This window comes from Strix uralensis, chromosome 3 (assembly GCF_047716275.1).
Source record: "Strix uralensis isolate ZFMK-TIS-50842 chromosome 3, bStrUra1, whole genome shotgun sequence".
Classification (NCBI taxonomy): domain Eukaryota; kingdom Metazoa; phylum Chordata; class Aves; order Strigiformes; family Strigidae; genus Strix; species Strix uralensis.
Genome location: NC_133974.1, coordinates 115,494,504 through 115,522,412, shown reverse-complemented (window position 1 = coordinate 115,522,412; position 27,909 = coordinate 115,494,504). Strand labels below are relative to the sequence as shown.

Genomic DNA, 27,909 nt, shown 5'->3' with positions numbered 1-27,909 from the left:
AATTACAGGGGAGTGCTGAGGTTTAAGCAAACGGGAGGAACAGTCCCTGCTGGGCTGGCGTGGCTCACCCCGCCATGCCCTGGCCCCACGCTCGGCCTGACCCTGCAGCAGGGGAGCAGCCAACCCTGCTGCAACACCCTGCCCGCTGCCACCGTGTCCCCCGCGTCCCCCGCCACCATGGCGCTCCCTCCGCTGGGCCCCACGCGGGGAGCTCGGCGTGCACCGCCAGCGCGAAAACATGGGCCGGGAAGGGAAAGCTTCTCTCCTTTGCTTGTGTTGGAGAAAAAACAGAGGGGATGCTTTTGCAGCACAGCAAGGAGCAGAAGAATAAAGGATCTGCTCCTGGTCAAAGCAGGGCCCTTCTTCAGTGACTCCCAAAGACCTGCCTGGCCTGCAAACTTAAAAAAAAAAAAAAAAAAAAGAAAAATAAAGCAAGGATAAGCTCTTTTCACTACATTTTAATTGCATCAACACCCAGAAATACACAAAAGGATACGTGCCAAGAGCCACCCATCAGAGAGGCTTCCTTCCATGGTGGGTCTTACTTTCACACTTCTTTCACTCAAAAAAAAAAAAAATTAAAATTGCACCGGTTGATGTACAAACACAGTCTTCCCTTTTCACACATTCGTGGGTTCTGCCGCGACAGAAGGGTGAAGCCCCAGCGCCCGCCCCAATGCAGCAGGCGCGGCTCCCTGTGGAACAAACAGTTGTACAAAAGAGTATGAAGATCTTCTTACAAACATACGCCTGCAGTGTTTACTGGTTGGGTTTTTTTGGGTTTTTTGTATATTTTTTTTTTAAAGTTTCAAAACTAGGATTTGGGTCACTAATGGCTTGTCTTTTATCTACAGTAAATTCAGATATATTTTTATTTTTAGGAATGTGTAAGGCATTTTGGTAAGTTGAACAGTAAGGTCTAGGTCACAGACTTGTCAAACTGAAGTCCCTTCCTTCGAACTGTCCTCTTCCCCCTGGAGAAGGAAAACAGAGGTGGGTTACTCAACTGGGTCCCAACCTTATTCTCATGGCAGCTCAAGCATCAAAGCATTTCACAGATGGGCCAGTTCTTGCCTTCTGGGCAGGGAGAACCATGACCACCATCTCAAGTGGTCCCAGGGCTTCTCAAAGGCCACCCAGATGGTTTCAGGGTGCCTCCTTGCCTCTGGTTTTAAACCACTGCCTGACACTCGCTCTCCCCCAGCCTCTGTCAAGGGCAGGGACAGCCGTGGCCACCACAAGTACCGTTTCCTGAAGCTGTTCTTTCAACTTCTTCACTGTTTCTCTCTCTTTGGCCAGTTGGTCCTGGGTAACCTTCAATAGCTCCTGTAGTTTGGTTGCTGCCTGGCCCAGGTCCTTTGTTAATTTTTTTTCTTTTTCAAGTCTTTCCTACATGGGAGTCAAAAGAAGGCATCTGCCTGAGCCTCCCTTTGCCATCTGGCAACCTTCCCCCCTCAAAAACACCTCAGGTCTGCACAGAGCTGCCTCGGTGGCCACAAGCCAGAGCAACCTCCTCGCTAGAGGAGCCAGGCATCACCCTACCAGCAAGAGCTCTCTCTGGCTCCCTGGAGATGCCATAGGCTGAGACAACCTCATGGGAGCAGAACGGTTTCCCAGTACGTGAAAAGCCCAGCCCATGAGAGCGTTTGCTCAGAGCACTGCCCTTACCTTGGTCAACACGGATGAAGTGGCTGTGACTTGCATCCTGCTGTCCTTCAGCCACGTTGGAGCTCACACCCAGCCCTGGGCAGGGAGCTACCTGCAGGGGAACTATCTACCTTGCCCCACCATCCCCAAGAATGATAAATCATGCACTTGGTCCCGCTCGGACATGGCTTTTGCAGTCTTGGCTGAACACTAAGCACAAGAGAGAAGGGCAGCCAAATCACCTTGAGATGCTGAGCGTCCTCCGTGTCTGAAGCTGCTGCATTTTCAGCCAATCTCAGCTTTTCCAGCTCCGCTTGCAAACTGCATGCTGAGCTCTGGGCCTGGAAGGCAGACACATACTCAGTAAGCCCACAAGCTAATGGCACCTCCCGCATCCTGACCTGCACAGCCCCTGGTCCCTGGTGGGTCTGCCTCTGGTGAAGAGTTTAGTTATACAGCCACTGTCGGACAGTTGGGCGCCAAACGCAGTGCGCTGCTTTTGTTGATCCAGCTTCCACTGGGAAGATGGCATTTCTTGCTGGAAGCAGCATGAAACCCAGCTAAAGCCCTTAACTGTCAAAGGAAAGAGCTGGCAAAAAACATGGGGGGACTGGGAGAGGGGCAATTCGAGGGCCCAGCAATGCCACGTGGCTTTAGCACAGCTGCTGCAGGAAGTTCTTCAGATGTGTGACGGAATGTGGCAATGTCTGAGATGCAGACAGGGATGGGGAAAAGCCTTCAAATTAATTTTTCAGATTAATTCTAGGGCTTCATTAGCAGCCAAGAACCCACGAAGGCTTTGCAAACCTTTGTATCCTCCTCGCCCGCACCCACCTCCTCCAGCTCCAGCGCCAGCTTTTGCCGCAGCACTTGCTCCTTCTCCACCAGTGTTTCATTTTGCTCCAGCTGGGTTTTCAACTGTGTGGAGAAAAGGGAAAAACACCCAGAAATAAAATTAAAAAAAAGACCCAAGAGATGAGCTAGCGGGGACATTGCCAAGAAAGCTGGGCTAGACAGATGAAAACTGAAGCTTTTCCCAGGGCACCAAAAAGCAATAGGTAACAGCATCCCCTCTCCACATAAAAGCCAGGAGGATGCCAATGGCAAGCCCAGGGCTTGGCCTTGCATTGCCAAATTTTGCCTCCTCCTCCTCAGGGGGGACCTGGGACGAGAGTCACCCCATAGTGGAGGACGTGCCTGGCAGGTCCTTGTGCCCAGAAGAAGGCTCCACACTTAACAGGATTAAAGGAGAGGGACAGAGCCCGACTCGTGGCAGCACTGCCACTGGCGAGAGGTGTTAGCCTGAAAGGGAACAGCCGCTGCTAATGCCCTCAGCCTGGCTCCAGCAAGATTTACGGAGCCTCTGTAATCGTAATCCCCACTGGCTGGGAAGAGATCCCAGTGCAGCTCTGTTGGGGTGTCCCCTTCCTCCGAGGACACCCAAGCCCTGAATCCAACGGGGCATCACTGTGTGGCAATGCTGGCCTAGGGCTTGCAGCATCCCCTGCCTGCCTCCTCCAAAATCCTGCCAGGCTGATGCTGTGATGGGAGGGCTCCCAAGAGGAGCAGCCTGGCTAAAGCTGGCTGGCAACGTGTTCCCAGCAGGAATAGGATGCATGGTTGAAGGGGTGAGGGGCTGGCTTCCCCTCAACACACAGAACAGAAGATGACACAGCTGCGACAGCCCTGAGCAAAGCCATGTGTGGCTCTCCATGCGGTTAGAGACGGTGAGACAGGACAAGGGACATAGTTAAGGGTCAACACCTCCACGGGCAGCAGTCTCACCACCCTAACCTTGAGGGGCGCAGGCTCACTTGGGTCATCTTGTAACCCCACTACTTGTCCATCCTGTACATGGCTCTTCATCTCACTCAACTGCTGCCTGACCTGGAAGGAGGACCAGCAAGCCTGGCTCAGTTACACATCCCTACACCACAGCCGTTACAAGACCCACAAGGACCTACAGATAAAGTTTGCCAGCTCTTTTGCTTGCACACGAGCTGAAATGTTTGGAAAACCACGTTAGTTTCTACTAGACACAGGACGGTGGTACCTAACCTGGGGCAGCCTGAGGCACAACAGCTCCGAGGGGTACAGAGCACATGCTCGCGCCTCATCTGCTCTCCTTTGATCACTCGGTACCTTGGTTTAAAGCCACTGCTGCAGGTTTGCACTAACATAGTTGAGGCATTAAATAAAGCAATCGAGGCAGGGTGGCAGGTCCCATTTTGCAATTGATCACAGCTAGGATGGCTGGGGAGACAGTTATTTGAACACCCCCCCAATTAAAACCCCCACTCCATCTAGCAGAGCTCCATCCTGCATCGCGGCAGCACCAGCAGTCAAGCTGCAAGCTAACAGCGTGCATTGGCCAGAAGAAAGGGAAAGGTTGCTGGATGAACACAAATGTGTTCCACACTCACAACCGCCTGTCCATCTAATGAGATTGAGGCTAATGACGACCCCACGCCACTTTCCCTCGAGACCAAGGGGCTGCATCGGCTCGCTGAGCGAGCTGGACGGCAGTGGCTGCAAGGCTGGGAAGAGTCATGGCACCCAAGAGAAACCATATTCCCGGCTCACTCCCCTCTGAGCAGCTCTGCAAGCTAGCAGTACTGCCGAGGATTTTAAAAACAATCTCCTGAGCCTCTCACAATCAAAGTATGGATTTAAAAACAAAACCCCTCATGGTTTTGGCATGTCTGTTAGCTCTCCTGCCTCTATATCCCCATCCTCTCCCCCACTTACCTGCAGAAACCCAGCCCCATCATGCAGCTCCCCACGCAACTCCTACACACAGGCTGCACAGCCTTAGGCCTCCTATCCAGAGGTGGATGGATGGATGCTTAAGGCACCCAAACCCCTGCCCCAGGGTGGTGCTGGGGTGACCAGCGTCCAGTGGTGGGGCAGTTGCGTTTTTCTGCTACATGCCAGCTTGCACAAGCCTTGGTGCTCTCCCTTCCTTCCTGCCCCCACCATGGCAGGAAAGGCCGGTGAATAAAAATCTCCTCCTGGTTCTCAAAACATCCCCTCTGAAAGCCATATCAGTCTGGTGGCTGGCAGCACCGGGTTTCCCCATGTGCTGGCTGTGCCTTCCTCCCCTCCCTGAACCCGCAGGGAGGATGCCACCCCCACAGCTGGGTTTGCAAACCAGCCCCAGGCAGCTCCAGATATCCTCCCTTACCAGGGCCAGCTCCTTGCTCTGCTTCTGTGTTTCTGTCTTCGCTGCCTCCAGCTGCTCCTGGGACTCTGACAAGAGTTGCCTCAACTGTCAAGGAGGAATAGAAAGAAAAGAAAAAGTCCATTTATGCACTTGGTTTTGGAGCCCTTTGGCCCAAGGAAGCATTTTTACGATGCAACATCTTCTCAAAGAGGCCACGATGGCACCACTGGCTAACCTGACTGTTGATGCCTGCTCAGAGAGATAGCCAGGAGACAGCTCTGTCTCACCTGAGCCACAGAAATCCCACAGGCCACCAAGGAGCAGTGGACAGCATCTCCACACAGATCTCCCTGTCCCATCACCTTGCCAGCGGATCTCCTGACTTTAAATGTCTACAACCCAGACTGGAGCAAATGCCTCCGTGTGTTTTCTCCTGCTTTGCAAAGCTGCAGATCCCTGGGGCACTCCCCAAATTCCCAAAACATGGATGGGTGGTGAGTCAGGCTTAGAAAAAAGAAGCATTTAAGAAGGTAACGGCAGCCACACTTACGACTTCAACTTCTTTTGTGTAGTTTTGGCGTTCGGAGCTGGCTGTCTCCAAGTGATTTTCCAGTTGTGTTTCCAGAAGAGAGGTGTATTCCTTTAGCTGTATTAAAAGGGAGGAAAGCAGGAGGGGGTTGATTGAGGTCCAACACATCCCAAACATCCCACGATCCAAGCCTGCCTTCCCCCAGGGCAAGTCAGGAGATGGGTCCCAACTCACCCCCAACACAACATGCATCCCTCTGGCACCTGTGAGGGGACCTTCCCCTGTACCCAAAAAGCCTTACTTGATCTGTGCTCTGCAGATCTGCTTTCAACTTCTCCACCATGTCTTCAAGGGATTTCAGCTGGAGTTGCGACTAAGCCAGAAAAGATCAGAGAAGGTCAGCGAACAGCATCTCACGTTGGACACTGAGCATCTTTCATTCAACCAAAAACTGGCCAGTGTTTCACTCCTGCCTCTCCCATTTCATCCTGTACCCAAGTGCGGAAGAGACCTGACACCAAAGCGGAGCTCCACAGCCTGCAGGGCAGGAGCTTCTCTTTCCAGAGAGGATGAATCCAAAAAGTCCAGGCCGTAAATCATGGAGCAAGGTAACAGCTTTTGCCTGCAGGACTTCAGCTGGCTGCAGTCAGCTTTCAACACCCGAGAAACTGGCACCGGGCTCGGTGCGAGTTTCCTACTGAAAGTGCCTTTGGTTTGGAAGCAGCAAGGTAGACTTTCCAATGAGGTGTCATGGGCTTTGCTATTAAGAGAAGCCAAGCTATCAGAAAAAGCATGGGGTTTGCATTTAAACCTGGACTGATTTTTGAAGAGGACTCCATGGTTGCTGAATTCTTCGGAAAGGAGGAATTCTCCTCTTCTCCGCAGAGAGGCAGGACTGCTCTGGAACCTGCCCTAGCCACCAGACGTTCATCCCATCACGCACACCCTGCTGCCAGCACACCACCAGCAGCCACGTCATCCCTGTGCAATCCTACACCAGCCCTCAGCAGCGCTGGCGCTGCAGGAGCCAGCAACGGGCTGAGAAATCAAAGATCTCTTGTACAAGAGCTCCCCCACCTCCCTGCAGCCCCAGTTAACTTCAAAACCCTATGTCATGGGTGGGGAGCAGCCAGACCATGGAAAGTAGCTTCATCTCAGTTCTGAGTTCAAGAGGGAGGAGATAAAACTTAAGTCCGCTTTGCAGAATAGGCATGGCCAGCCAAGTTCCCCTAGACTCCAGCTAAGTCACGAGAGCTCACGAAACACGCTCCCCACCAAAATCCTGGGCAACAACAGCTCTCTGGCAGCTGCCGGCCGGCTTTTTAACTAGGAAGAGCAGTGCCCAGAGCTAGACAGACAGCTGGACCCAAAACTATGTGCAGTACGTGGCTTGGACCTCAGCTCCCTTCTGAAGGCTCAGTGAACGCCAAGGTCAATCTGGGTTTTGAGAGCAAGCCAAGTTCTGCTGAAAATGGGAGTCCAAGAACCCTGCACGTGCTCTCCTCCCGTCAGGCCAGCTCCCTCCAGGAGGGCTCAGCCCGATTTCCAAGTATCGGAGCTTGGATTACTGAAGCAGTGACGTGGTTTCCCAACTGCCATGCCTTAACCAGGGAGCTGCAACCATTCCTCCAGCTCCACTGGCAGGGTCTAGGCACACACCAGGCGGGGAGGTGGGATTCAGGAGGAAGAGAGGCTTAGCTCCTACATGAGGTACACTGCTTCTCTGCTGGTTTGGTGACAGGAGGGGTGGATTTGGGGAGAAGAGAAAGTTCCCATGTCTCACAGTTCAAGGCTGGCAGGAACAGTTAGGGTCAGCATCTGATTTATAGCCAACAGCCCCTCTGGTCCTGTAAGTCCAGCTCCACGAGCGATAAACCCAGGTGTGCTCCAAACACGTACCTTTTGGAGTTCCTCTTCAGATGCTGTGAGCTTTGCTTTCCACACCTGCTCCTCCTCCTCCACACTCTTCTGCAGGTCTCGCAGCATCCCTTCCTGTTGGCAAAGCCTCAGCTGAGCTCAAACCTCCTCTAGCCCTCCCAAGCCGAGCAGTGTTAGGGCTGGAAGCCCTGGCACACCCAAAGCCTCTCTAAGGATTTGGGCCAAAGAATGGGTGACAGAATTAGGTGCCTCAGGTGGGGCTAGGGGCTCCCATTTCCGAGGCTGGCTCAACCACCCCACCCATGCGTGCTGTGCCACATCCACCCACTACCACCACCAGAAAGGTTTCCAACATAGTTAGGCTGAAGAGGAGCTCTAGAAATTCAGGTTTCTCCTATTCCCGTCTCACTGGCAAATAGTCTTCCACATGGCAGCCCCTCAACATACTGAGGGGTGCCCACCATGAGCCCACGGGCAGCCTGGGCTGCCGGGAGACCTCTCAAGAGGTATTTCTAGTAGAAGACCAACACAGTGCAAAGGGCTGCAACTTACCGTCTCTGCAAGGATAGTTCTATACTGCTCACATTCTGCTTGTAAAGTGCTTTGCGCTTCCTCTGCCTCTTTTAATTTAAGTGCTGAATCCTGAAAAGAGAGGGAAGGGATGGAGAGAGAGGTGAGAAAAAGTGACCCTCAGGCACTCCCTCACCCCTCCACTTTCCAGCCCCTTCACTTACTGGGGGCTCTGTTGTAACTGTCTGCTGCTTTAGCACATCCGCAGTCTTCTCCTTAAACTCTTGTAGCCACATGTCGTAACCCTGAGTTTGAAAAAAAAGAGGACAAGGAAGAAAAAGAACACTTAGACATCTGTCCTTCCCATGTGGTGGAAGCTCTGCAGGGGTCTGAGAAAGCCCATGCCCACCTGCTGCGAGGACACAGTGACTCCGGGGAAGGCAGACAGCAGCGTCTGCTTCGTTCGCGTCTGGAGCGCATCCAGCTGTTGGGCCAGCTCTTCCTGTAAGAGGAACAAACTGGCATGGGATGAAGGTCTTGGGCACCTGCCGGCCAGGCTGCCAATACCGGTCCTGCTTTTCTGTGCCTACAGGGGTGAGCCAGCACAGGGAAACCAGCCAACAGAGAAAACTGCTGCTGCTGCTGCGAACCACGAAAATGTTCCTTCCAGTTCACGCATCTTCCCGATTCTGACCATGACCTGTACTGAGGATACCACGGCCCTCAAGACAAACTTTGGAGAAGCTGGCAGGAGTGTTGGTCCTGCACTGCTCCCAAGAGGAGGCAGGCAACCCAGGGCAAGCATCTCTGGTGGCTCGGGGAGGCTGAATGTTTCCCTTACAACATCAGCATCACGGCTAGAGAGAAATGCCGGGCTCACCTTTGCTTTTGTAGCAGCAAGTAGTTTTTCCTCACACGCCTTCTCCATTGTGGTCAACGCTTCCATTGCTTTCCAGTTCTTCTCACGAAGGTCCTGCCGAGACCGCACACAGAGGGCAATAAGCCACACATCATGCCAAAGGCCACCAAGCTGCTTGTTGGCACTGTGGAGGATTTCAAAGCCTCCGCTTAGGAAAACGGGCAGCAGCCCTTTGCTTTTGTCAAGGGTCTTCCAGCCCACGTGCACCCCTTTCCCCTCCACCCTTGCAGCGGCCCAATGCACAGCGTCACTCAGGCGGTGGCCTTAAGGGAGCAGAGCTGGATGGAGGCAGGAGCTCCAGAAGCAGCCCTCAGGATGCCTAGAGCTGCCCGGAGAGGACACAGGCCAAGTGGAGGGCTGTAAAGTTGCCTCCACACAACTTGTACCTCTACACAAGGTACTGATACCACCTTGTAGTAGAGGGACAAGGAGCAATGAAGCATGAGGGACCCTCGCTCGGGGATTGCCTTGATCTTGCTGGGGTAGGATCTCCCTGGCTTACCAGGTCTTAAACCTCCCAACAAAGCAGGGGACAGACACCTCCACCGAGGCAGTCCACCTGCTGCAGCTCATCAGCCCGAGCTGTGCAGCCTGCCGGGGGGATTCCTGCTCTCAGTCAAGGCAATGCCTCCAGTGCTCTGCGGGGCTGGAAGAGCCTCTGGCTGCACCAGGGAGCCATTGGTAGCCAACCATGATGGGTTGTCATTCAAACCCCAGAGACCTGGGTTTTGGAGGAAAAACTGTGAGAGCAGCAAAAGCTGAGCCCAGTTCGCTCACGTACATTGTTTTTTGTCTTCTGTTGCTCCACTGCTTCTCGCAGCTCTGTGGCTTCCCTTTCCAAGGACAAGAGCTGGTCTGTCTTCTCCTGGAGCCTGGAAGGGCAGGACGCAGGAGTGAGTCTCAGCATCCACCTCCCTGCCAGGTAGTGAGCTGTCAAGAAGGGGACTGCAACTCTTCCTATCCCGGTCTGCTCCGGGATCTACACACAGCAGGAGGAGGAGGGAGTAGGACTAAAAATCATGGCCATGGCAATGCTGGAGCAGGATCTCATTTTCTACCAGCTTATCAGCAATAACAAGCAAGCAAGTAGCTGGCTGGCTGTACAGCCAGGCCAAGAGGAAGAAGTAACCTGATTCAAAGGCCAGAAATTTCAGCTTACACAACTGGGACTGCTCCTGACACACTCCTGCCCATGGCTTGTTAGGCTGAGATAGCCCACAGCTCTGCATTTTGAAAGCATCATCCTACTATCTTGAGTAAGCATAAATCAGGGCTGCTGACTCGATGCCTGAGATCCTGCAGCTTCTGTCCACACCTTCAGATCCACCATCTGCCCTGAAGGGAGCCTCAGTTTGAGCAGACCCAAGAAGGTTCAGATCCTTGACAAGAACCACCCAAGTTTCTTGGGGTCCCAGGGCAACTGAACAGCTGCCCTCCTTTAAAGGAATGCTGGATGCTCGCTGGCAGTGGGGGCATCTGAGAAATCCGCCCCCTGTGCAGAGCCTTGAGCCTTCTCAGAGGTGCCCAGCACATGGACAAGGAGCAACAGGCATGAGTCTTGCCATGGGAAATGCCAGGAAACCTTTCTGCACCGGGGGGAAGATGTTGTCAAACACTGGAACCCAGAGAGGTGATGAATCTCCATCCTTGGAGATACCTGGAAACATCCTGGAAAAAACCTCCTCTGGTTGGCCCAGCTTTGAGCAGGAGCTTGGATCAGGGACATCCCACCCTCAGCACCAACATCCCCAGAACCTCCTAATCTGCCAGACCAGCCAGCCTCCATGTGCCTGCCAGCAATTACACTTTCACTTCAGAATGGACTGGCTGTTATTTGGGGCCAGAACTGGAGCCAGTTAATATTTTAAACAGCTGTGTTGGCCAGGATTGACCTTCTCCTCCCAGCTTCATAATCCCCAAGCCTGCCTAACGGAGAGGGCGGGAAGCCTTCACCCATAGGGCTCAGTGCCCAGGGAAGCCTGAGACACACAGACAGCAAGCTGGGGGTGCCACAGCAGTCTTCATGTGCACCTAGACCCACCTTGACCACAGCTGCTTCATTTCTGCTTCATTGGCTGCCTGGAAGAGAGGGAGAGCACTTTTGTTACCTGCCCTGAGGCACGTGGTGCAGATGAGCCCTTTCTGCAGCATCCCAGAGGGGATCCCAGAGCAAAGATAACACAGGTACTGTGTTAACACAGTGCAGAAACACCTGCTTGAGCAGTGTAACCCCCTCTACTTCTCCCACCCCAATTAAACGAGCACGCAACCTGCAAGTCTCTGTCTTTTTCTGCTTCCCTCATCTGGCCTGCCTCCAGCAGAGCTTCGATGGATTTGAGCCTCTCCAGGAGCTTTGTATTCTCTGAACCGGCATCCTGCAGTTTCCCCTTCACATTGTCCAGCTCCAGCAACTTGCTTTTAACCTCCGCTTCAGAGCTCAGCAGCTTGGCCTGCAGTTCTGTTGGAGGAAGGGGTGAGAAAGACGGTAAGGCAGGTGCAAACAGATTTGGAGACTCCCCATCCTACCCTGCCCAAGCAGGACTCTTGGCCAAAGAAGTCTTGGCTGGGGATGCTTTCAGGAGGCACAGGAAGGCTAGGCAGGGATGCAAGACAGCACGTGAGAGAGGCAATGGAGTGGCGCCCTAGAATAGGACCAGTCCCACATCTTTCTCACATTGACACCAGGCAGCCTAATTTATCCCTGCATCTACTTGTCCTGCCCCAGCCAGCCCCGCCAAGCACCCAGCCCTGAGAGCTCCAAGTCTGCCCCACAGCTCTCCCCTGTGCCGATCCAAGGTCCTCACCAGCAATGCTCTGCTGCTGTCCTTTGGTCTTTTCTGTGTCTGCTAACAAGCTTTTGTAGCTGGTCTGGGTTTTGCGGAGTTCATCGCTTACTTCGTCCAGCCTCTTCTGCAGCGTCACCTCCACCTCCCTTTGGGAAGCCTGCACAGCAAGAAGAGAAGGCTTTCCATAGCATGCCAGGCACCCCAGCCAATTTGAAGCAAAGCTCCGTGTGTCGCATAATGTTATTTTTAAGCTGTGCTTTGGGGGCTTTAAGCCATCCTTCCCCCGCGCTCCCCCTGTGCACAAAGCATCTTGCCTCGCACTCATGTTTTATCATTTGCCAGCCCTCAAGTGGGAAGCAGACAACACCCGAACGTCTCAGTTCTGGGCCAATACCATGGCCATCCTCCCCTCCGGAGAGCTAAGCTCTGAAAAACCTCTTAAAGCCCTGGTCTTAATGCATGGCCTCAGCCCAGCAGGGAGAGGTACTGCCACGGTGCTTAGCAGGATGGAGACACACAGCCATGTGTTTCCACACAGGGAGGAAATTTCTGTGCGGTTTGGGCCAGAGAAGACTTTTTTTTTCCATCTTAGAAAGCAGTGAGGAAGAGGCCTGGCCAAGGCAGGCACTTCAAGGGGGAAGGCAGAGGAGGACAAGGAGCATGCTGCAAACCAGCAGTTCTACGGGTATGAGTTGCAGATGGAGATAGAGAAACATTGCTTTGCATGGAGGGGACAGAAGAAGGTAAACCAGCAGCCCCATCTCTGTCTGAGTGATGCTTCCAGATCCACCAAGAAAGCAGAACTTCTTTTTTTTGAGGATTTGACCCTGTATCCTCAGCTCAGAGCTTCAGGTGTTACTGTGGAGCACATTCTCCCGAGCACCTTAAACACACCACTGGCTTTAAAGTCTTCCAGCCAGTACGATTAATTATTACTAAGGTGTGCAGCAAGCTGACAGCCCTGCAGAAGTTCTCCTAAAAGCATGCCTAGAATATGGTGTTTTGAGCCAGGAAGGTGGTCTCTGCCTTCATGCTAGCCATGTCCCCATATCACCCACTTGCTCCTCGCCTGCAAAAGCAGCAGGGGCCAAAACCAGACCAATAAAAGGAGATCTGCATCCTCAGGCACCTGAAAAATTAATAGCAAGGATACTGAAGGCCCCTTGCTCTAGGAACACCTCTACAAAACCATTTTGGCATGCGTAGATAAAGGTCTCCACCACCACAGCCCCTTTGTAAAGAGGCCAGAGCAATTTGGAGACCACCACACATGCAGGAGAGATACATCACATCCCTCACCCTGTCTGCCACCCCCCGGGGGAAAGAATTGCAAGTTCCAGGGTCAGGGGTACCCGGGATCAATGCTCCCAGCCTCCGGCTTAGCTGAATTCCAGCAGGAGCACTGTCAGCCCTCCAGAAGATGCTCTTCCCTGCGTGGGTACAGCCTGGCTGCTGGGAACATGCTGTTGCTCCTCTGCTGACAGCGTGCTCAGAGGCTCTGCTTGGGAGGTGTCCTTTAAACACCCCAAACCCAGCCACACCCTGGTGACAACAAAAAAGCCACAAGCTCTACCTCCTGCACCAAGGAGAGAGAGCAACAGGCTTAAAACCAGCGGAGTTGAGAGAGAGCATCCACGGCTGTGTGAGGACAGGCTGGTGGGGGCCAGTGGGTTTCCTCTCTCGCCTTAGGGTATCACCCAGCAGCATGCACCATCTAGGCGTCACACACACACCTTCACACCAGGCTCGTGAGCTTCACAGGTGAGTGAGAAGAATGGCTTCAGCCAGGGCATCACGCTCCCTGGGCTTTGCTGGTGATGCTGCACAAAGAGTGCATTGCATGTGACAAACTAATGGGGGGGAGGCAATTAAGAGGTCCGCAAGGCAGCTCGCTTTCCAACCGTGGATGCTCATTTCCCTCCAAGCTCTTCCCATGGCCATATCCATGGATCCCATACAATTTAGCCACCCGCCCCATCTCTGTGAGGGGATAGGGTTTGCCAGTGCCTGCCTGACCTGCAGCTGCTCGATTTGCTTCTCCGAGGCCGCCGCTTTGATCTCCCAGCTCTTCCTCTGCTGCTCCTCTTGCTGCAGCACCTCCGATTTGTCAGACAGCTCTTTCATCAGCTTGTTGCACTCTTGCCGTAACTTGGCCAGCTCAGCGTTTTGCCTGCACCAACAGAAGTGGAGTTATTTTAGCCTGCAGGCCAGCCAAACATCCCTGATGTTACCTAGGAGGGAACACATCTTCCTGTGGGCCTGATACAGGACTTGAAGCATCTCAATGGTTGCATTCGCCTATTTCTAGGACACGCCTGGTCCTTCAGGGAGGGAGTGGAAAGAGCTTACAAATCACTTTTCAAAAGCTGCGTTTCAATCACAGGAGACATTCCTTTCTCATGAAGTAGAGGACACAAGGATCTGTGTTCCCAGACACAAGAGGAAGCGCTCTAAGCAGCTGGAGTCCGCTCTGTAATTATTTGACCGCTGTTAATCCCCAGCCATTTCAGACTTCCTAAAAAAGGAGTGTGAAATTCTTATACCTAGCTCCTATTTGTTCTGCATGCACCAGGTAGGTCTCAGTTCTCTGTCGCATCACTCCCATCAAAGAGTCAGCTGCATTTCTTCTGAAGTTTGAGAGTATGAGCTGCCCTAAAGGGGGGAAGTGCCACGGCACCTTCTGGTCCCCGCTCCCCGCCTCCGCTGCCTGTTGGCTCTAGCATCAGCACAGGTGACCCCAAAGCAGAGAGGGTTTCCCCTGCCCTTTCACTTGGGAAGAACATCCTTGTTTCCCCTGCCAGCCCCAACAAAAGCCATTTGGCAGGCTCTTCCTTGCTCCCTCCTCTACCTCCAGCTAGTTGGGGTGTCTGTAGAACCACCTTCAAGAAAGAGGGTGGCCAAGTCTAATTGACAGCCAACCCCAAGGTTTGCTAGAGAGCAGCCCCAGGCTCTTCCCCCCGCCCCAGCCTTACTTGCTCTCTGTCTGGCTGGTGGCCTGGTTGAGGGCGTCCCTCAGGATGGAGTTCTCCTGCTGCAGGCGAGCCAGCTGCGTGTTGGGGCCATTCTCCAGCTGCTCCTGCAGGGTCCGGATCTAGAGGAGCCCAACAGGGGTTAACACCGCCGCCAGCCCCTTTGCTCTCCCTGTGAAGCCCACCTCATGAGCAAAAGGGTCTGGCAACATGGGGGGCTGTCTACTGATGCTGACAGCCCCCAGGGATGTGACATCCCATGAGGATGCTCCCACATGCCTCTTCTCCCTCGAACACCATGGTCCAGGAGCACCGCAGGGTCTTGCCCCTCCCCAAGGCTCTGGTCCCCCTGCACATCTCAGTCTTCTCCAAAAGACCATGCATCTGCCACCAAAAGCCACCCGGCAGCCAGAGGAGGAAGCTGCAGAGCACAGCATGGGGCTCACCTTGCCCTGGAGCTGCTGCGTTTCGCTGACGTGGTCCTGGTAGCTGGCCTGCATGCGTGCCTGCACCGCCGTGATCTCCCGCTCACGGGTGAGTAGCTGTTCCTTCAGCTTGGCCTCCACGGCCACCGCCTTGGCTCGCTCAGCTGCCAATTCCTTCGAGGAGAGAAGTCACCCAGTTAGTCCTCAGCATATGAGTTTCCTCACTTTAAGGGGATGCAAAACCAGTGGCCTCCTAGCTCAGAAGACTTAAAAGTTCAGCCCTTTCAGAGCTGCCCCCATGCCCAGCTAAGCCGTTTAGCACTTACATTTCCTCCTGCATTTTGTTTTGGACTCTGTGGCCACTGGATGCCACTGTTGTTCCACATTGGGCCAGCTAAGAGAAAGGAGTAAGACAGCCTGGAATTTTATTTCCCACCCCCCTAGGATCAAAAACATCACATAAAGTTTGGGGCAAAGTGGAAAAACTAAAAAAAAAAAAAAAAAAAAAAAACCCACAAAAAATACCTTCCGCTCCCTGCCAAGGCAGGCATGCTCCATTGGCCGGCTGGGCAAAACCATGCCACTGCCCTGTGTAGCCTGCACAGGCAGATGTTTAGCACAGTGCCCAAGTGCATGGGATGGCTTTGCCCTCTCCTCTCCTGCCTGTAGGCAGACGGACTCACCACTGCCGGGTTCTGCCAGCTGCAAGGCAGGAGGTGCTGAGTCCAGGGTGGTGAGGGTCTGTTCTGACTTCAACACCCAAAAAGAGCTGGACGCAGGGCGCTGAGTCAGGGAAGGGGGCTGTAAATAGTCCTTTAAAAAGGGACTGATCAGCTCCTTCTCAGCTCAGGGGATCCAGGCAGAGATGAGAAGGGATATATTTTCCTCCCTAAAGCAGCAGAAAGGTGCAATCTCTTACAGGAAAGGCATTCCCCTGATTCTCCTGTGGCTGCCAAGAGGCATTACCCAGCGGCTCTTTGGGCTGGTGCCCCCCCAGGCTGGATCAGGCCCAGGTGATGAGATCAAGTGGGGATGTCCTCCCCTTTTTGGGGAAAAAACAGTAAACGGGTGAAGGGCGCAGAGAGCCCCTGAGCTTCACCTCCAAAGGGGATGAGGTGCGGTGAGCAGGAGGCACATGGCAAGCCACGACGAGCAGAGCCCCTGCCAGGGATGCCAGGAGGGCCGTGTGACGCTTACCTTGCTCAGCTCCCGCAGCTTGTTTTTGGCAGCGGCCACATCCTCCTGCTCGGTGGTGAGCTGCTTCTCCTTCTCTTCCAGCTGGCGTTTCAGGACAGCGACCGGGTCACCCTTCTGCGTGGCCTGCCAGTGCGGGGTGGCACATCAGTGAGGACCATCACCTCCAGACCCATCCCCTCCACCCCACACGTGCGGGATCCTGCCCTCTGCTCCAGGGGAAAATTCAGCTGTGGTCTCCAAGACTGACCCTTGGGGCCAGCCTGCCTGCAAAGAGGGTGCCTTCCCTGCCCTCTGCACCTCCCGAGGCTTGGCAGAGTGGTAGAGCCCTGGCAGCAGGCGGCCACGACGGCACTGTCAGCCGTACCGTGTGCCACGTGTCCTGGACGATGCCTGCTTTCTCCGTCAGGATCTCGATGAGCTGCTGGGCCTCCCCCTCACTGAACATCATGCTGCTGACGGTGGACACGAGGGTCTTGTAGGGCAGGTAGAGGGGCCCATCCGAGTCCGCAGGTGCTAGGGAGGAGAGAGGAGGGGTTGAGACTGCTCAAGCCAACAGCAGAGCTGAGTAGCCTCATCTCAGTTGGCTTCAACCCCACAGCTGCCATTTCAAACCAGCATCCACCCAGATTTCCACAGTCAAGTTTGATACCTCTCTAACTGAATGAAACATGAGAGTGCTGGAGACGACACTCACCACACACGTGAGCTTCTTGAATCAGCTGCCACCTCTGCCTGGCTCTACTACTGGTCCCACCACCCTGCCACCATCCTCCATCAAACGGAGTGATTCACAGCTGGCCGTGCTTTGCCAATGCCAGGGAGCAGAGACGTGTTGGGCATCAGAAGCTGGACCGCACTGTGATACCACCTTGTTGGGGGACATCACCCCATGCAGTGGTGCCAGAGATGCAGAGCGCAGCAAGGTCATCTCCCACCTTTCACCACGCAGGTTTGTTCCAGCTCTTTGCTAAGGGAATGACACAACTTCAATTCTTCCCCCACCCCTCTGCTAACCTGGGAAAGCCAAGGAGCATCAGGGATGGTGATACAACAGTAGGACCACAGTGCACATGGTCACAATGGATAGAGGGTGGAGGGCAGTGATTTAGGAGTTCCTGCACAGTATCTATGGCCCAGCGGGCTTATTTTCCCAATAATCCCAAAAGAAAAAGCAGTTTGGACCTGGTTGATCCAGAGTCTCTAAAGCCATTAACACCAGGGTCTCTTGAATGCAGAGCTTGGACCCCCCAAGCAGCAAGGTCAGAGAAGAAGGAGGAGGAGGTGCTGCAGGCATCAGATCAGAGACTCCTCTGCAGCACCTAGCAAGGAGCCCACGCTGGAGCAAGCTCATCCTGAAGGACTGCAGCCCATGGAAGACCCCATGCTGGAGCAGGAGAAAGGTGTGAGGAAGAAGCAGTGGCAGAGAGGAGCTGTTATGGACTGACCACAGTCCCCATCCCCCCGTGCCACTCAGCGAGGGGAGGCAGAGGAGCTGGGAGGGAAGGAGTGGAGTTGAGCTTGCAAAGAAGGGCAGCAGGGGAAGGTGTTGTTTTAATTTTGTCTCTCTTTCTCATCTATTTTAATTGGCAATAAATTAAATTCGTTTTCCCCAAGTCAAGTCTGTTTTGCCTGTGGTAGTAATCGTTAAGTGATTGCCCTGTCTCTATCTCAATCCATGAGCTTTCCCATCTCATTTTCTCTCCCATCCTGTTGAGGAGGGGAGGGAGAGAGCAGCTGGGTGGGCGTCTGGCAGCTGGCCATGGTCAACCCACCGCAGCAACAGAGCGGCAAAGCCGGGGAACGCCCAGCAATTCCGGCACACGCTGTTTGCTCCCAGCCTCTGGTAGATCCATTTGGGATGGCAGCGCTGAGCCCTGGCAGCAGCAAAGTCTGTCTCACCAGCAGCGGCCACTTCCCAGCAGCGCAGCCGGGGCAGCTCCCCTCTCTTGTGCAACCGGGGCCCAAGAGCTTGGCTCACACTTTACTCACACTGGCAACAGCGCAGAAGCAAGACAACACATCACCTCCCCTGGCCCGGTCCCGCTGGGCGGAGGGACCCACCAAGCGAAATGTTGCCCATCTCCTGTCAGCATTGCGCAAGCGAGCCTTGCACAAGACGGGCACGATGCAAACCCCACCTTGCAGCTGGGAAACGGATCCGGGGCAGCCTGCCAAGCCGTGGCAGAAGGAAGCCTACGCCGCTGCCGAGCCCACTTGCAGAGTCGGAAACCTCACACCTCGCCGAAGGAAGCGGCAAAACAAGAAGCAGCTGCACAGCAAAGCTGCCATGGGAAAGCACGGCAGGAACGAGGGGTCTGAAGAGCCACTTCTCAAACCCAAGGGGACACGGGCAACACGAATGGCCCTTGCGTCAAGCCCCACACGCGGGAGGCTGCAGCCCAGATCGGGTACCCGCGTGTGTTTCATGGGAGAGCATGGCGCCTGCCATCACAGATAACGACCTGCGCTCCAAGTACACACTAACCACTCGCAAGCAAGTTTTTGTGTGATGCAGGAGGCTAAAAACGAACCGCACAAGAGAAAAATACCCCAAGCTGCTCTTGTCGGGTTTGCCATCTGTTTCAGTGCCAAGCACGTGTCTTTGAACACTCTGAACACCCATTTTTATCTGCCACAGGATAATTTGTTGCTTCTGCCTTTAAGGAGGAGAGAACACAGCTGCCAAAAGGCTGCCCACAATACCTTGGTCAAATTGCAGCCAGCTTCGTGGCGCAAATACTGCTGAGAGCTTTCCTTTGAAAAACCCCACAGGAGCAGCTAAGACATCAGTCTTGGCTTTGAAGACACGAAGGATCGGCACTTCATACCCAAAGGACTGGATTTTCAGAGCAGCCAGAAAAACTCCCAACTTGACAAGTGCTGAGAGCTCCTCTCCCGTTCACATTTCCTCAGCTGTTACAGCTTGGATTTAGGGCCACGTTTTTCAGCGTTAGAGAAGTGCATCCCTGTGTGCACATGACAAACCAGCCACCTCCAGTTTCCCCAACAGCACGGCTGCAATACCCTCCAGTAGTGGCTGCTCAAACTGTTTCACACCTCATCACCATGTGGAGATGGCCTTTAGTGAAATCCTTTCCTCAGAGGAGCAGATACAAGGGTTTTAACCCAACCTTGGAGACCAGCGGCTGCAAAATGTCCTGCTGAGTAGCAGGCCCTCTTCCAAAACATGGGTGTGGAAACTGTCAGGTTACACAGCAGTCTAGATTAGGATGTGCTGGAGAAGGCGAGCAAGTAGGGGTGTCTTTTTGTTTGGTTAGGTTTTTTTTGTAAAGAAAGAAAGAAATGAAACCTATGTGCACCACATCACATCTCTAAGAACACCTGAGAGATTTCTCCCACATGTCCATATAGGAACACTTCGACAGGTCTGAAAGCACTCACACGTTTTTAGTGCCTGCAACTATCACTTAACGAAAAGTAAAACCCGAACTGTTCATGTTGGTGCAACGAGAGGCAAGAATCCAGCTACAGAGCTGTTTCTCCCCTTCCTACACCTATTTACACCCTGGAGAGTTCAGGACCACCTCCTTTAATCTCTTCCACCTCCAACTCAATCAAGTGAAGCATGAACAATGACAGGCAAGTTTCTTCTCCCCTGTGACATATCTAAAGTTACTTCCCTCTAATTATCCTATGATCGATCCCCTGAAGTATAAAACACCTTCAATCCCCTCTCCTCCAATTGGCAGTTTTTCATCTCCACTGAAGAAGAAGGAAACTCTAGCACCTCCCCATAGAAGAGTGGTAGAGCTCCTGTGTGCTTTTAATAATCAGGGGTGGAGGGGGAAAACACCTCATCTTGGCTTTCCACCCAGATGTCCAGCACCTTGGCAGCTGCCCCCTCTCCCATGACAGGTACACGCACCTCCTGCTAATTCTCAGCGTGCAGATCTGATCAGAGACCTGCAACGCAACAGCAAATCCAAGATGAACGTGTAACTCTCTAACATCTGTGTGCTGGACCAAGGAGCTAAGCACCAAGCAGGGGTTCCTGATGCAGGAAGAAACACATTACAGAGCAAAAACAAGTCGATAAACTTTACTCTATTTCCTCCCTGAGAGAACAACAGTCCAGCACAGGTTTTTCAACCCACCTTCCGCTTGGCACACATGTTCCATCTCACCAGACACAGCCTTTCTACAGCTGCTCTGAAGAAGCAACGCTGAAGACTGAAGAGATCTCAGAATGGGATAGCTCTGTTTTAACAGCACCAAGATGCCCTGCTGGCTACTCAATGGGGATATATGCAGAGGAATTTGGCCTTACCTGGCTCACTCTTCTTCTTGGATGCAGCCTTCTTCTTGACAGGTCCATCATGCTTCTGCTCCTCATGGGTCGGAAGAGCATCGGTTTTCTTGATGGCAATAGAGCTGACAACTGGAGCACTTTGCTGCGTGCCAACTGGTGGCACGGCCACAACAGGCACCTCCTTAGGGGTCACCTCCAAGACAGGAGAACTTTTGGGGACACTGACAGGAGGCGAAGCCAACACCGGGCTAGGAGCAGGCTCTACCTTTGCCACCTTCTTCTCCTTCTTCCTCTTCTCCTTAGGTGACGGAGCAGGTTTCTCCTTTTCCTGGGGGGCCACTGACACGGCTGTAATCGGAGACTCAACAGTTACGGGCTCAGGCACCACAGAAGGCTCAAGAACCACATCCTTGGGAGAGTCTGTCACTTCCTGAGCCAGCTGCTGCTCTGGGATCTTTCCATTAGGCTTCTCTTCCTTTTTCTTTGCTTTTCCTTTTTTCTCAACAGGTTTCTCTTTCTTCTTTTTATCTATTTTCTGCTGCTGGGTCTTCTCCAACTCTTTGCGTTGCTTGGCCAAGGCTTCCTCGTAAGAAGTCTCCTTCATGGAGAAGGTGGACACCAGGAAGATCCCGATGGCTGATATCACCATAAAACCTCCAAAGACCATAACACCCAGTGTCTGAGGGTCATACACATCCATCCTGCCTTATTCTTCTGTGCCTGCAAGACACCAGAATGACAGTTAGTGGGGGGAAAAAAACAACAATGCAACAGCCTCTCTGAGCAGGGTTCTTCATATAGACATTTGAGTCACCAAACGGCACCGTGCAGGGAAAAGACAGATGTTCAAGATTCACACACCCCTGGTGAAGGCCACTTGCCTACACACCCCCAAGTCTGTGCTCCTCCGCTACGTTGCCTATGCAGTCCAGCCGTACCGCAGCGACTAATTTCACTGGCTGTAGCAATCTCCAGAAGAACCAAAGAGGAGGAAGAAAAAAGAAGGGATGTGATCACAGACAGCCGCGAGCAACTACTCATTACATGTCCAATGGAATGGTTTTTCACGACCGTTGCATGATGCTGCGTCCCCGTGGCAGTAAGAGAGCCCCTTCTCAGGCTGTTTGGTGCAGCTTGGCCAAGAGCTGGGCTCCCCATGAAGTACCCAGCCTTTTCATTGCACCCAGATGCACATTCAGCTCTCAACTTTGGAATAAAACATCCCCCTGGAAGAAGAAAGCATGCACAGGAGAGCTTTCCCCAGATTTGCAGCAGCCCTGGCCTTCTCCCTTCGCCACCTGCACCCTGCGACACTGCTGGTTTCTGCCCAGCCCAGCGGGGGACACACACGATGACTGTGTCCCAATGCGCAGCTGCTCCCAGTTCACCGTGAAGAGAGACAACCCAGCAATGATGCTGCCTGCACGTACACCACACGGAGAACCAAGTCACGACCACTTCCTTGAGATGCAAATACCAATAAAGGTCATAAGTTCAAGCTAAAGCAAAAAAAGCATGGTCATTATCTCATCTCCCCAGCAGATGCCCACAGGAAGAAGTGAGACTTACAAATTGGGCGCTGGATGTGGCACTTCTGTTTCCACATCTACTATTAGCTGGCGGGCAAGCCAGGCACAGGGTCCTTCCCACCCTCAGCAATGGAGCGTCAGCAACACAAGGAGCAGCAACAGAGACCGTACTGCCTGCTCTGAGATCCGGCAGGCAGGGCACAGCCACACATGGAGAAAGGCGCTGCTATCTCCACTCATCTTAATTGCTCATTGAACCCTGTCCTGAGTTTCAAATCTCCCACTCACGTGTTTCTCCCATGAGGGCATCACCTCCACGTGGCTCCGAGGTAGCTCATGAACCCCCAGATGCTGAAGTCAGGCAGTTAATCTGCAAAGAGGCACTCTCCAGGAGGTGCCAGGCTGCGGTTTCTCATCACTGTGCCTCAAAACATAATCAGGAAAATGCAGAAAGTCCTCGGCTATCAGAAGTCCCCATCCCCACGCTTAACTGTAAACATTATCAAATTTCCTCTTTAAGAGATTGTGGGTTAAGGAGGGAGGGAGGGGCTGGAAGGGGAGGAGGCAAAAATAAGAATAAAACTAAGGAGATCAGCATCTTTTCAAAACCTCAGTCTTGCAGGGAGAGACCTCGGTGCCTTTTCCTTTCTAACAGTCGGAGCAGCAAACTCGCAGCTGAATCCGAAGCTCAAAGCTGCTCGCGCTTTGAGGGGGTGACAGCGCAATGAAAAACTCTCCTCCCAACACCCAAGCAAGGGGTGCAGAGCTGGAAGGAGATGCGAAGCAGCCATCTCCTACTGATACCCACCTGCCCGGGGAAGGATGTTTTAGCCAGCAGCCCAGCCCTCCCTGCCTGCCTCTCCGAGCATCCCAGGCGAGGCAGGAGAGAGCTGGCAGGCAGGAGGGCTGCCAATGCCAGCTGGAACCAGCCTCCCCTGGCAGGGCCAACTTTCTACCCTGGGGCACCGCTCAAGAGCCCAGCTGATACTACAGGCATCACTATTTCATGTCCGCCACAGCCATTTCGGATTGAAACAGCCTCAGCCCACTCTACCCCAGAACATCTGGTGCCAAGTCACTCCCTTCTGACTAGGTAGCATTGCTTTGGGATGGTCCCTACCAGGACAGACAGATTATTCCTAGCCTGTACGGTGAAAAGGGCTGGGTTTCCTCTCTCTGGCAGTAAACAAAAAGTAGGGCTGGAGAACACATACCCATGACCTTGGGCTGGTTTTAGGGCTACACCGAAGCACCCAGGAGCTGTTTTAGGGGCAGAACAAAGTGACCTGCATTCCTCGCCTAGAAACCCTGACACTTTGGTAAAAATAAACCCTTCCTGACCTCACACCCCCACAGCTTCCTATTTAGATAAAAATTTGCCGTTCCAGCTTAGGGCAAGGGCATCACCAAGGGCTGGCAAATGTACTCCAACCACATCAGCTGCTACCACTACCTCCAAAAGCAGCTGGATGGAGCCCACAAAGGATGGTAACAGAGGAAAAAACCCAAACCTCCACTACAGAGGCATCCAGCACACAGAGGATAGATGAGAGAAGAAACGGGGGCGGTGAGGTGGGCGAGATGGCAGTGCTGGAGCCCGCTGCCTGCCCCACATTTCAGCCTGCACTGCTGTCCCTGCCGAAGCCCTTGCAGGCAGGGTGTTTGAGCCCCACACTCCCTCTCCCCCGCAGGCAGCCTCACCCAGCCCTGCTGCAGTAAAAGCTGCCTGTACCTTGCCTCCTCTCAGGCTTTACAGCCAGGGTGAGATAACGATGCAGATTAGCATTAAAGTCTTTCCTTGCTAGACCAAAAAAAACCAACAACCCCCTCCAAAACAAAACCAACACAAGAAAAAAGCAGCCCAGAGCACTAACCTAGAGCAGCTGTGGACGTGCTGGAAGAGCCATCGCAGCAGTCAGAGCTCGTGAAAGCATCTGAGATGCTCGCATGGGCCATTGGCAAGCTCCCACTGCTGGACCAGAGAAACCCCGTGATGTTCCCAAAGACAGGTGTGCCAGGGGAAAATCCGAAATAAAGAGTGAGAGATACCGACCGGGCAGCAATTACTCCCAGCAGTGCTATCATGGCAAAGGGAAACTCTGGTGCTGTCTCAATGCTCATGCCCCGCAGCCTGCGGCGTGGGGCCGGTCCTGGCAGACCTGGCGCTGACTCCAAGGAGCAAGTTCTACCAGTAGTTCCTCCTGCGGTCGAGACTTGGCACAGACCAGCCCAACAACTCATTCAGGGAAGAGCCTATTGCTCCAACAGCGCAAAGACAGTGGCAGGCTGTATGCTACCATGCTTGCTTAAATCAAACCAGGCTGGCTGTGGCATTTGGGGGATAAGGAAAAGTCTTCCTCTGGGAACTTCCTGATGCATAAATGCAAGAAGCAACGTGCCACAGCGTTAGCATCAGGAGAAAAGCTCTGCTTTGGCATTTCCTGACCTCACTGCCTTCGCCCTTTGATGGCTGGCAGTTTGCTCCTGGATTTGTGCAGCAAGACACAGTCCCCTTCGCGAGCAGGGTGGCAGGAGCGCGCGTGCCTTGCCCTTTGGCAGGAAAGCCCTCCGCACTCCCCACCTGCACAAAGCCTTAGCCAGGACATGGAAAAGTAGGGCACCAAAGGTACCACTGCTTGTGGATAGTTTCGCACAAATAGGTTCAGCTCGACAGCCAGGTTTTGGAGAGGCTTGAAGGCCTCGGCATCCTCCCCTCTGTACCTTCTGGTCATCCACGGGACTTTGTCCCTATGATGGCATTTTTCAACCTGATACCCAGGCTGATTTGGGAAAGGACTGTGTGCCTAAGGGGTGCAGGGACACCACCAGCTATCGGAGTCCATATTCAAAAATCAAGTTCATGTCCAACATTGAGCATATTTACCTGCGTGAAGTTTCTTGAGCAGGATCATCGTCTACTCCTCACGCAGCCAAACAGTGGAAACCATCAAAAATCAACATATGCAAACTCCTTCCCCAAAACAGCTTGTTCAGTTAAAGCTTTTCACCACCACCAGAGCAGGAATAAGATGGACAACTGGTATTTCACTTGGCCTTCTCACGTAAAGGAGCCAGCTGAAATGCTGGGCTCTGACTCTTCTGTTCCTGTGGCTTTTTCTCGTTCTCCATCAAACTTCCCAACATCCCAGAAAACAGCCCAGGAGACCTGACCTCCCTCGCCACCCTGCACGTGCAGTCAGCTGTTTGCCCTGAGCAAAAGTCCAACTCGCCCTAAGGAAGCAAAACCAGTGAAGCACTCAGCCTTGCTGGTTTTTCAGCACCAATTTCCAGGATAAATCAACCTACAGACACACGGTATGACGGCACCAGGGCCACGCTCAGTGTCTTGTGGTCGCGTTTGGCAGAGACAACTAAGCGTCAAAAACCAGGTTAGAGCCTTCCCCCTTGTTCAGCCTTTCCTGCACTTTGTGACCACTTCCACGAAATCCACATGAATTCGGTATCTTTGTGACTCGGCCCTCCACCAACCCTAGTTTAAGTCAGCCAGGTCAATTGTCAGGTGGGCAAAGGAAGAGACAGGTTGTGTAATAACTACAGAAACCTTATTTCTTTATGCAGCCAAAGGAAAATCTATCTGTTACCTCCTCCTGGACTGGATGGGTGCTGCAGATGGGAAAAGATGCTCTTTGCAAGCAGGACGCTGCTCCCCCTGCAACCCAAAGCTTGCACTTTGCCACGGTGTCAAGGTGGCACCTCAGGTTAGAGCAACGTAGCAGAAGAGGTGATGGGGTGTTGGAGGGCAGAGAAAGAGAGGACTGGGTGGTGCAGCCAGGCTCTGCGTCCCCACAGCAATGCCTGCCTGCAAAGCACTTGCAGCTCCCCTTCCTCTACAGCACCTCCAGCAGGTTAAAAAAAACCCAACAAATAAAAAGCTCTCCCCTCCCTAAACACTCACACACAAGTCAGTCGAAGCTGGCTGACCCAACACACAAGTTTCCAGGATGAGATTTCGGCTTTTTCTGAAATGCAAAATTATCTCCTGGGCCATCAGGGCAAGAAGCAGGCAGCACCTAAAGGACCAGCCGCTGTTTGGGGAGGGCACTGCCTGGCCTCTGGTTCAAAGAAATAAGGTCTTGTCTCCTTCCCTGCCCCTGGTCTGCAGCTTCCCTTGCCAAAAGGCAGCACGGGACCGAGACACGGCCGGGAACAGTGTTCCTCCAGCACAAAGGAGGGAGAGGGAACCGGGCGGCCTGATCCTGCCGGTAGCAGGGCAGCCTGGCAGTGGGAGAAGGCATCCACTCTGCCAGCAGATAAAAGACAAGCACCAGATACTTCTCCTGGAGTTTCTCTCTCCTCCCTGTTGCAATAGACAAAAATTAAAAACAAATGAGAAAAGCCCATGTGCCGTGAGCGGATCCTGCCCGTGTCCCCGGCAGCCACTGTTTAAATACATTTTCTGCATAAGTGACTGTGCACTTCCAGCCTCCCGGCAGCGTGTGTTACTCTGCGCAGCAACTCCAGATCAGCCGCCGCACTGATCCTCAACAGTTATAGCTCGACTTAATTGAACGTGTCTTAGCGCTCCATTAGCTCTTGCAGCAGCCAGGGCCTTTGGCAGCGCTGCCAGCTCCCTTCCTAAGCCTCGGAGTGAAAAAAAAAAAGGGCAGAAAAAACATATATATACTCAAGAAGAGCGTAATAGCACCGTAACACAGCTGCAGCTTGACTCATCGCCGCCGGCCCTCGTCAGCTTCTGCTCGGGGTTCACACCCCAGGTTGCTCCCGCCTCGCCCGGCGCCTTCCAGCCCCTTCCCGGTGACGCGGGCGAGGGGAGGCCGCTGCCACCGCCGCTGCCAAGAGGAAAGCTGACATTTCAGGCGGGAGGCTCCTCGCTCGCGCCCGGCCACGTGTGCAGGCGCACGCTCTCCCGCCTCCCCGGCGGGGTGACGAGCGGGGTGTCCCGCTGGCGACGTCCAGTTCGGAAAAGACCCCCGAGTGGGGAGGGGGGATCTCCACTTCTCTCTAAACGCTTTGGGCACCGCCGGACCCCGCACTGCCGGGGGTCGTCCAGGGCTGGGAGGGATTTTGGGGGGGGGGGGAGCTTAGTTAAGGGAAAAAAAAAAAATAAGGAACAACCGGCTGGAAGCTGTGACCTTTTGTAACCGCGCTTAATCAGATTAATGAATTTCATCAGGCCGGCGCCCGGGCAGGGGAATTGGTTTGAGCGCTGCGGGGCGGGCGGCGATGCCCGGGGGGGGCGGGCGGGGACCGGGGCCGGGGCCGGGGCCGGGGGGGGGGTCGGGGGCGCCGCGGGGCCCCTCCCCTCCCCGGCCGGCCGCACACGCCGCCATTCCACACCGCCCTCGCCGCGGGCCATTCATCCACCGACCCGCCCCCCCCGCAAACGTGGCCAGACCCCAAACCCGGGATCCCATCCCCCTCCCTTCCCCGGCTCCACGCGGGACGCCCCCCGCGCGTGGGAGCGGCGGGGCAAGGCGGGGCGAGGCGGGGCGGGTGTCCCACCCCGCTCCTCGTCTGCTGACAGCCGGGGGGGAGCGAAGGGAGGGAGCGCCGGGTGGGGGGGGGGATCCCCTCGCAGCGGGGGGGGCAGGCGGGGGGGGGTCCCACGGGGCGACGCCCCCGTGTGGAAGTGGCCAGGGGCAGGGGCCGGGGAGAGGCAGGGTGCCCGCCGCCGCCTACCCACCCGTGCCGGGTCGCGGTCCCTCCTCGCCGCCGCGGCCGTGTGGAGTCGTGGCACTTTCCGCCGCTGTCTCGCCGGGCTCGGCCGTCCCGGCCCGCCCCGCCCCGGCCCGCCCCGCCGCTCCGCGCCGCGCCGCGGGGCCCACTCAGCGCGGCGGGGCGGGCCGGGCCGGGCCGGGGCGGCACTGCGGGGCGTGGAGTCCCCGCTGCGCCCCCGCGGGGGGAAGGTGCCCCGACCCCCCCCCGGGGCCGCGGAGCCTCGCCCGGGGCTGGAGCGGGCGCTCGGGCAGCGGAGGGGGGGCCGGTACCGAGCGGCCCGGGCTGGGGAAACCCCGCGGAGCTTCGCCCCGGCGGGGCTGGAGGGTTGAACCGCCGGGGGTCGGCCTGGGCCGGCCGTGGCTGCCCGCCCGCCCTGCCGGGGGTGTC

The 27,909-nt window shown here is 54.5% G+C and overlaps 1 protein-coding gene across 4 annotated transcripts; it reads right to left on the bottom strand.

The window, feature by feature from the left end:
• Nucleotides 1-443: 443 nt before the first annotated feature.
• On the bottom strand, nucleotides 444-27,589 carry RRBP1 (ribosome binding protein 1). 4 transcript variants are annotated; one of them, XM_074864029.1, is made up of 24 exons: nucleotides 27,488-27,589; nucleotides 20,312-21,013; nucleotides 16,388-16,536; nucleotides 16,024-16,146; nucleotides 14,848-15,000; nucleotides 14,405-14,523; nucleotides 13,449-13,602; nucleotides 11,451-11,589; nucleotides 10,917-11,104; nucleotides 10,688-10,725; nucleotides 9,428-9,518; nucleotides 8,608-8,700; nucleotides 8,137-8,229; nucleotides 7,952-8,032; nucleotides 7,770-7,859; nucleotides 7,239-7,331; nucleotides 5,641-5,712; nucleotides 5,361-5,456; nucleotides 4,832-4,915; nucleotides 3,433-3,534; nucleotides 2,482-2,565; nucleotides 1,890-1,988; nucleotides 1,246-1,389; nucleotides 444-974 (listed from the first exon to the last, which is right to left on the bottom strand). In XM_074864029.1, exons 2-24 carry the CDS (start codon nucleotides 20,991-20,993, stop codon nucleotides 936-938), a joined length of 3,006 nt encoding a protein of 1,001 aa, XP_074720130.1. In that variant the 5' UTR covers nucleotides 20,994-21,013; nucleotides 27,488-27,589; the 3' UTR covers nucleotides 444-935. The 4 variants fall into 4 exon arrangements, with proteins under 4 accessions (XP_074720130.1, XP_074720126.1, XP_074720127.1 ...); XM_074864025.1 differs by lacking the exon at nucleotides 3,433-3,534; XM_074864026.1 differs by lacking the exons at nucleotides 3,433-3,534; nucleotides 27,488-27,589 and adding an exon at nucleotides 22,111-22,218.
• Nucleotides 27,590-27,909: the final 320 nt, after the last annotated feature.